Here is a 9,468-nt window from a genome sequence, read left to right on the forward strand (position 1 = left end):
TTTAGTAGTTGTATTTTCAAATGACCTCAAATGAGATCTAACTAATTTATTTACCCTTAATATTGTTTACATTTTTTAAATACATAATAATATATAATTTTTTTAATATTAATTGTTTCCAAACATAGATAAGGCCAGTCATTAGTTTGAATTAGCTTTTTCGCTAACGTGCCATCTTTTTTTAAACTTATTTTCAAAATACCACTCTTTTAAAACTAATTATCTAAATACCACTATTTTGCTAAGATGATAACTGATTTGTTATTTTATTTTTAACTACAATTAATTATAATAATATAAAAAAAAGTGGCACATAGGTAATTAGATTCAAAAGAATGATATTTTAGGATTAAGCTTCGGAAAAAATAGTTCATTGGTTAAAAAGCCGTCTGAATCAAATTGTGCACATTAGCCAGTACTAAAATAGCATACAAGTATACAACTTTAGTGCAAATAGCACAAACAATTTATTTGTAATAATAGTAACTCTACAATGGAGATATATCAATATCATCACAGGCAAGAGTGGTTTCCTCAGGGGTGAAATTCCAGAAATTGATCTCAGCAAAAGCTGTTTCTGAAATGAACATGATCATTAATATTTCTTACCAGACTCTATTCTCTATTCACATTTGCAGTCCGGAATGTCCTATCTGTACAATTTTTCTTCTTCTTTTTTTTCCCTTTGCTGTTTTTCTTTTGAATCAAATTAAGTATTCATAATACATTAAAAATAGTGCATCAGGGTAATCTTTAGGTAGGCTATTGATATAAAGATGGAAGCGCAGCAAGTCCTCTTTTGAAACAGTTTCAGCATCAACAACATCCTCATTGCAGGTCAGAACCCATAGATCCTCAGAGTTAACTCTCCTTAAGCTGCCGCGGCAAAACGGGCATGACTCGGACCGCGTGTTCCTGCAGGTTGGGAAGCTCAGCATCCCCGTTACAAATGACAAAGACAAACCAAATTGTGCACATAATCTGTTAAGCAAGGTTATCAGACTCGAGAATTCAGCAAACTTGTAGAGTTCAAGTTTAGGTAAATGCGAATCCTAAAACTCTACGAGTTAACTCGAGAATTTGATAACCTTGGTGTTAAAGGTGAATAACCGAGTTATTACCACTTGCGGTAGCATTTGATACACATGGCATGACAGCAATTAGGCAAAACCATTTTGGTGCATGGCTCTAAGCAAATTCCACATTCATCTTCTCTTTCCAAATCAACATTGATCAGTTTCCTATCACCTTCAATAATCTTGTTGCCATTGTTGCAAGAGTGTCCTTCCTTACAAATCTCCAACTTATCCAAGCTTCCATGGAGCCGCTGGAGAGACGGCAGAATAACGGCTAAAGTTCAATTTCCAACCACAAAAAAGATCAATAAGAAATAGTTAATAAAGGCAGCCATACACTTTTTTTTTTTTTTCTCTTTTGGTGGGTGAAATGAATAAATAAAAGAGAAAAAGGTACTTTTTTGCAAGTCAAAGGTTCACGCACCATAAAAGTCTCTTATGGTTGCCTTCCTTGCATGAGAAGTTATGCTTGATCTACCATCATTATGAACCTTTGGTACAGTAAAAGAAAAAAGCACCACCAATAACAACAGCAGGAAAACACATGTATCAATTATTAGCATTTGACAGACACATACCAAAACAAAAGATAAAGATAAAAGTTCTAAAGAAAATTTCAAGGAACTCACTTTGTACACAAGTATGTGGAACAAGTTGAGATAACTGTGTAGAAAGCATGTGCAAGAACAATCCATCCATTGCAAGAACAACAGAAGGAGAGGAGCCAAGTGATTGTAAACCAATTTCATTTGGAGAAGAGTCCCACCTTTTGCTCTTGGAATTGCAGCAGCCCTATATATAGAGAGAGAGAGAAGGCACAGAACCACACAACTGAAATTCAGTAAAAGGGGCACAACACAAATAACCATAACCCCCCAAGAGCCACCAACTGTTTATTCCTTAATTAGATAGTCACCGAATTCATACTTAATTAACAAACAAGAAAACAAGTGGATTCTTATCAAGTGAGGATGATGATGATGATGATGATTTATTTTATTTTCCAAACCCTTTGATAAAAGTAAGAAATTCTATCGCTACAAACAAAACCCACTTTTAATTTGTCTCAAAACAAGCAAAAAGAAAGTAATCTAGCAATGAAAAAAAAAGAAACTTTAGAGGAAATGAAAGAGAAACTCACAAAGCATTGGCGTGCTGTATATCAGCCTCAAGCAGTTTGAGGGAATCCTGGTAAGGCAACCGAGAAAGCTGGTACGGCACCACTTCCATCCTTGGACAAAAAGCTGAAAAAGGGTTCACAGAGAAGTCCAAATTGGAATTCTTCACTTCGTTCTTCTCTCTCTCCAACCCTCAAAAAAGCAGTTTTTTTTTTGTTTCCCTCCCTCTTTTCTTTTTATCTGCTTTTTGTGAGCCGTTGATTGTGAACTTCTGAGTATCGTGAGGACCACTGATGGGAGATGAGGTAAAGAGAAGAACTTTGGTCGGTATTGAAGCTTGGGTGGTGGTGATGGTGGTGGTTCTTCTGTGAAAGAGTTTATGCGGTGGTGGGGTGGGTGAGAGAGAAGAGTGAAAGAAAGGAATAATGATGTGACAATAAGGAATGAAATGTGTTGTGTTGTGTTGTGTTGCGTTTCGTTCTTTCCTAAGAGAGGGAGAGAGTGTATGAGTATATGTCATGTGTTATTGTGTATGTCTCTATATGACTATGCTCTTATGTGGATTGTGGAATGATGACTCATGAGGATGGTGATGATGACACACACATATCAACTTGCCCTTCATTCATTAAGCAAACTATTACTATTTTCCTAAACCTCACCAATATTAAGCCATTAGTGATTAATTTGAGATATCGTATTTAATTTTTAGCTTTTTACTAGAGTGAGACTCGCGCTGTCCATGGAAGAAGAACTTTGTTTTTTTATGTGGTGGTTTTTTTTATTGTTGTTGGAGTTTTTTTTTTTGTCATATATTCTTGTGAAGACATGTTTTTTTGAATTGTTAATTTGCACATATTTTTTATTGTGTATTTTGTTCCATCTTTATATATATATTTTTTGTTTTTTAAATAAAATAACTTAACACAATAAGATAGAACAATAAAGTACAAAATATAATGTACAAATAATAGTCTTAAAAATAAAAAAAAAAACAAGAAATTTAACCCATAATCATCTCCAAAACAACCACCATTAAATTTAACACCATTTCACTCTGTGTAATTCATAAACAATCTTTCAATAACATCTGTTACTCTTGTTTCTTGACTTTAAAATATTCTGTTATTTCTTTTCATCCATGTACTTTAGATAATAGAAAAAAAAAATCAATTAACCATTTTTTTTTCTTTTTTTGCAAGTACTCCTGACCAACTTTCAAAATGTTGTTTAAATGTTTTTTTGTTGGAATATGTATCTTGAATTTATTAGTTTTTCTTTAATCTCTTGAGTGGTATATCATATACGTCTAATGATATTAGTGTTAGTGAAATTGGTTTCTATAATTAATGAAGAATATAAATGATAATTTAAATAATTAAAATTTTTGTAGTATTATCTATTTTATTTGTTTTAATAGAAGTTGAGTTTTAGTATTTTTTGTTAGAACAAATATCTTGATGACAATATATTATTGAGTATCTTCTTTAAAGTTAAAATAATTTACTTTGACTTTAAATATCAGTGTGAGATTGTATAAATTTTTCAGGCTTTTTTACTAATATAAAATAAGGAAGATTTAAAATTATCAGAATTCCCTAATCAGTTTTTCTGGTACGTGAATATCATTTTCTTATTATTATATAAATCGTTTCAGGGCTTTATTGTTAGGTTACTAGTAAAACTTCGTAGGTTGAGACGATTTATGCTTGAATTTGATAATCCAAAAGTATATAAATCGTTCTAGGATATTGTGTTTTGGTAGATGACTATACATCATTCAAGGGTGAGAGAGTAACGAGTAAAAATTGAAGACGTAGAATCCTAGGACGATTTATGTCTTGCTCTAATCCTCAAAACTTGGGACGATTTATGCTTTAAATAACTATTAAGATCCGGAGACGATATATGTGTGACACAAAACTATCTCTTCTAAAACTCTCACTTCATGTTAGTATATACCATACTCGTTTATTTATAAATTTATTGACATCATAAATCGTTCTAAACCAGCCTACTAGCGAGGTGGGGTTCGGGTACCAAGGCACCGACCCGGCGGGTCCTTCGACCCGCGAGTTCTTTTTTCCCTCTCCCTTCGCCAAGGCGTCTGGACAACTGGAAGGAAGTTTTCAGAAAAGAGGGCTTGCCCTTACGGGGTCCACTCGAGCACAGAGTACATAAGAGGAGGGTCCTACTCCTCCCCAGAGGTACGTCACCTACTCTAACCCTAATAGCCACTTTCATACAGACACTGATTTGGGCGTTGGAGTCCTTGTAGGTATTCTCCCCCCATTCCCACTTCATCAGCTCGGAGGAGCCTCATTCTCGAAGTCCGTTCAGGTCCAACTACCAGCAATCTACTAACCTTCGATATTCACCAGGTTCGACCGTTCAGGACACGAGCAACCGAACATAAATCATCCCAGGATTATCAGGTTTGTTACACACACATCAATCATTGATGCGTGAGCATCTTTCTCATATTTTTTTTAGTGAATTTGCATTTAAATTGTTAAATTTAATCAATAATTAATTGTCTTTTAGCCACTATGGATGCTACTTTGAGTTTTGTGCAATTCTGTTTATTTTAGGTAGCATTCAGCTGGATTTGATGGAGTTTCTGCAGCACAATAATTAAAGGAGATGACAGCGAGGAGCGACGCGTGCGCGTACCTGACGCGTGCGCGTGATTTGGAGCTTTCCATGGCGACGCGTGCGCGTGCCTGACGCGTACGCGTGAAAAGCAAAGTTGCACAGCGACGCGTGACGCGTAGAATAGACCATCGACGCGCACGCGTGACTGACGCGTACGTGTGACATGCGCCACGTGCAGAAAACGCTGGGGGCAATTTCTGGACCCCATTTTGGCACTCAAGTAAGCCGCAGCTCTCTGCCAAGTTAGGCGCGGATCCAGTGAAGTCAAATGATCCCCACGTTACAAGGCGTGGATTATTTAATTGATTCTGATTCAAATTTGAATTTGAAAAGAGAAAAAGATATTATCTTAATTTTAGATATTATATTTTAAATTAATTAGGATTAGTTATAAAAAAGGAGAAACTTTTCTTCTTAGGTGGATTCCGGGGGGATTCTATTAGGGAATTCTATACCAATTAACATTCAGTATTTCACAGTTTTACCTGAATCCTAGTTTTTTTCTATGAGTCATGAGCAACTAAACCTCCATTGTTAAGGTTAGGAACTCTGTCTATTTGTATGGATTGATTCTATTGTTTTTGTTTTTTAATTCATGTTTTGATTTATAATTCAATAATTGTTTTCGCTCTTTATTTTATGAATTTGGTTGGAACGGAAGTATGACCCATGTTCTAATTGTGTTCTTGTATAACTTGAAAAATCTCTTTACTTGTACAACAGCTTGAAAATAATTTCTCCTAAATTTTAATTATCTGGACTTAACGGGATACGTGACATATAATCCTCTTATTTTTGGGTAATTAGAATTTTTGTGGCATATAAACTGGAATTTAATTTTTACCCTCTAATTGGAATTAATTGACCAAGAAATTGGCAGTTGATGAATTTTAGAGGAGACTATGAAAGTCTAAGAAATTAGGGTCTAGTCACATATAATTTGCCATGAATTAAATCTTGCATGATTAAAATAATTTAATAAAAAAAGTCAATCCAGAAAATAGATAACTCTGAAGTCTTAACTATTTTTTCCATATTTTATTTTCAATTTAATTACTTGCGTGTCTGCCTTCTGATATTTTGAAGTCACTTTTTAAACATTTTGAACATCTCAAAACCATTTTTTACTTGCCTAACTAAATAAATCATTTAACCATTGTTGCTTAGTCCATCAATTTTCGTGGGATCGACCCTCACTCACCTAAAGTATTACTTGGTACAACCCAATACACTTGCCGGTTAGTTTGTGAGTTATAAGTTCTGCACTAATAATCTCATGGTCTTGATGGTTATTTAAGAAATAAATCATCCCATATTGTTGAGAGTTAGAACAAGGCATAAATCATCCCATGGTTTTGTATTTTTAACTTTTACACGTTACTCTCTCCACCAAAATATAGTTATCTACCAAAACATAGTATTCTAGAATGATTTACATACTTTTGGATTATCAAGTTCAGACATAAATCGTCCCAGTCTACGATATTTTATTAATTAAATTAAACTATAAAATCTTGGAATGAATTATATAATAATAAGAAAAGGATATTTGCGTAGGAGAAACTGATTTAGAAGATTCTGGTAGTTTTGAATCCTCTTTGTTTTATATAAATAAAAAAAGCCAAATTTTCAATTGGAATAGTGCTTTATTGTATTGTTTGTCTTGAAATATCATTAGATTTAAGGTATTTGTATCCAATAATTTTTTTTACTTCTCTATCAAATAGTATAAAAAATATTGTGAAAATCTTTAATTTAATTTTAAATCTGTAATAATTATTGAGTTAGTAATTTATAATTTGATAAAATTTTTTATGATAAGTATAATTTGATGAAATTTTTTATATTTTATATTTGTAATAATTTTTTATGTTGTAGCACAAAATTTATTTTTTATATCTTTTGTAAAATTCTTTTGACATTTATTTGTTCTTCTTCTTTTAGTACATACAGTTTTTCAATAACATCTACAATAATAATAATAAAAATTTTTAGAATATTTATCATGCGTATGTATATATATTGTATAAATTATTTTTAATAAGAATAATTTAAATAACATAAAATAAAAATATATGTTAATATTTTTTTAATATACTTTTTTAGACAATGTCTCAAGTGATACAAATTCAAAATAATATTTAAAAAAATCAAAACTAATTCTTCGATTTCGTTCTCAACTATTGTGAGTAAAAAAATACTTTTATTGTACTCTTAGTTGATCTATAAAAATTATTTGCATATTTTATTTTTAAAATTTTATAGTATAGACTTTTTTTGTAAAAAATATTTGAATTTATTCATCATATTTTTTTTTACAATTATATGAAGAGGTGTTTTCTGCAATGTTAGTAAATTATAGTTAAAAATTAATAAAAAAAATTGTTAACATTTAATTTTTGTATCACATTTTTTCTTACAGTTATATGAAGAGGTATTTCAGTAAATCATAGTTAAAAATTAATGAATAAAATTGTTAATGGTTAATTTGTTTAGTTATTACAAAAGCAACAACTAATAACATATATTGAAATAAATATAGTTCTAAAGATCTTAAAAAATAATTATAGGTAAAGTATTACAAAATAATGAAGAAGATATAAATAGAAAAAGTAATAAGAGTAATTTTTTGTAAATTTATTTAAAAAATATAATAAATATTTTTATTTTGTACCCAATCATCTAATAGAATTATTTTTAAGTAAATAGGCTCCTCTTCATTTATTGATGTAAATATTTTTCATAGACGAACTACGAATTTGTGAAATGAAGTAATAGTAGTAGACGTCTCATATATGATATATAAGTATGTCAAATAATATGAAATTTGAATATTTTATAACTTAAAATTTGATATGATAATATTATTATTATGACACTTTTAATATAAATATTTATTATATTTAATTAGTGCTTTATCTTTCTATTGAATAATAATATGTAATAATTTACTTAATTATGGGAGTTATGATTTTAATTTTTTTAAATATTTTATTAAAAATTAATTAGTTAGTTTTTTAATTTTGCCAAATTATTAAAATTGATAATATGGTATTATTAAAAAAAAAGACATGGCTTAAATTTAATATAAAAAAATAGTATCAACTTTATATAATAAAAATAAATAAATAGATAAATAGATTCTTCTATTAAAATATCTTTTTGAGAAGAATTTTTATTTTGGTATATATTAGAAACAAGAAATTTTGCCAAAATGTTGTTGCGAGAGTGTTACACTCTACCTTTGAATGAAAAAAAAACACACACTATTATGTATAAATAATATTTTTATTTTAAGTGATTAAATTATAACCATAACTTTTTAGCAATATTTTTAGATTTAAGAGTTTTGCGAACTTATATCCTAAAAATATATGTTAAACATATCATAAAAAAATATTTTGTAAAAATTATCTTTTTTTACATTTTTAATGTATTAAATACATAAAAAATATTAAAAAGTTTTTATTATTATATTTTAAATATATTTTTAAAATATAAATTAATTAAATTCTAAATTTAATTCAACTTAACATCATGTGAGTATTGGGATTGAAAGTAATTAAAATTTATACGTTTTAAAATAATTGTCATTTGATTTTTTAATATATTAAAATTAGGATAAAATATATTTTTTGTCTCTAAAGTTTGACAAAAATTTTAAAAATATCTCTAAGTTTTATTTTGTTTTAGTTTTGTCCCAAAAAATTTTTATTTGCATCAAATATACCCCTGATAGCTAATTTTTCAAAAATGTAAGACCGATTCAACAATAATTTCATAAGAACAACATTTGAACACAAGCAAATCAAGCATAATTTTTATGCAATATTGTTAAATTTGTCTTAAATTTTTTAAAAAATTAACCATCGAAGATATATTTGATGCAAATTGAAAATTTATAGGATAAAATTGAAACAAAATAAAATTTAAGAGTATTTTTAAAACTTTTGTCAAATTTAAAAACAAAAAGTATACTTTACTCTTAACATTAATATATTTATATATAAGTATATTAATTTTTTATGTATTAAATAAGTAAAAAACAACCATTATTTTGTAAAATAAAAAGAGTATTTATATGGGAAAATTTCACTTCCCTCCCTTGAGATATGCTAAAATGACACTTTTTTTTCTATTTGTAAAATGTACATTTTTCTCCCCTATAACTTTTAAAAAGCTCCTTTTTAATCCATTTTAAATTTTTTGTGTTAACTAATGTTAACTTTATCCATTTTTTAAGAAAAATAAATGATTTTTTTACAAAAATATCTTTTAACAAAAATTTTATTTTTTTGTCATTAAATTTTGCTTATCAAAATATCCTTTAATAAATAATTTTTTATTAATTAAATTGTATTTTTACTAAAATATTTTTAAAAAAATAATAATTAAATTATTTTTTCTAACATATCCTTCAATAATTCTTTAATTATTAAATTATGATTTTATCAAAATTTTTATTAAGAATTATAATTATATTTTACTAATAAATTTTTTATATCAATATATATTATTTTAACATTAAATAAAAAAATCTTAATAAAATTATTTTTTGATATCAATATATATTAATTGTTAGACATATTAACAGTAGTAATATTTTTTTATTTAATGTT

General features: G+C 28.4%; 1 protein-coding gene across 1 annotated transcript; it reads right to left on the reverse strand.

Moving 5' to 3' along the window:
- Positions 1–443: 443 nt before the first annotated feature.
- On the reverse strand, positions 444–2,722 carry LOC107481993 (E3 ubiquitin-protein ligase AIRP2). The gene is made up of 5 exons (XM_016102355.3): positions 2,218–2,722; positions 1,706–1,868; positions 1,501–1,567; positions 1,122–1,350; positions 444–915 (listed from the first exon to the last, which is right to left on the reverse strand). The coding sequence occupies exons 1-5, from the start codon at positions 2,304–2,306 to the stop codon at positions 705–707; spliced, it is 759 nt and encodes a 252-aa protein (XP_015957841.1). The 5' UTR covers positions 2,307–2,722; the 3' UTR covers positions 444–704.
- Between the last annotated feature and the right edge of the window lie 6,746 nt (positions 2,723–9,468).

Source organism: Arachis duranensis, chromosome 3 (genome assembly GCF_000817695.3).
Source record: "Arachis duranensis cultivar V14167 chromosome 3, aradu.V14167.gnm2.J7QH, whole genome shotgun sequence".
Taxonomy (NCBI): Eukaryota; Viridiplantae; Streptophyta; class Magnoliopsida; order Fabales; family Fabaceae; genus Arachis; species Arachis duranensis.

Bases quoted from the DNA above. Each gene is read 5' to 3' on its own strand.
- LOC107481993 (XM_016102355.3), bottom strand. From the start codon at position 2,306: ATGGAAGTGGTGCCGTACCAGCTTTCTCGGTTGCCTTACCAGGATTCC. The intron at 1,869-2,217 runs GTGAGTTTCTCT...CTCTATATATAG, and splicing joins ATACAGCACGCCAATGCTTT to GGCTGCTGCAATTCCAAGAG. The intron at 1,351-1,500 runs GTGCGTGAACCT...ATTGAACTTTAG, and splicing joins AACCATAAGAGACTTTTATG to CCGTTATTCTGCCGTCTCTC.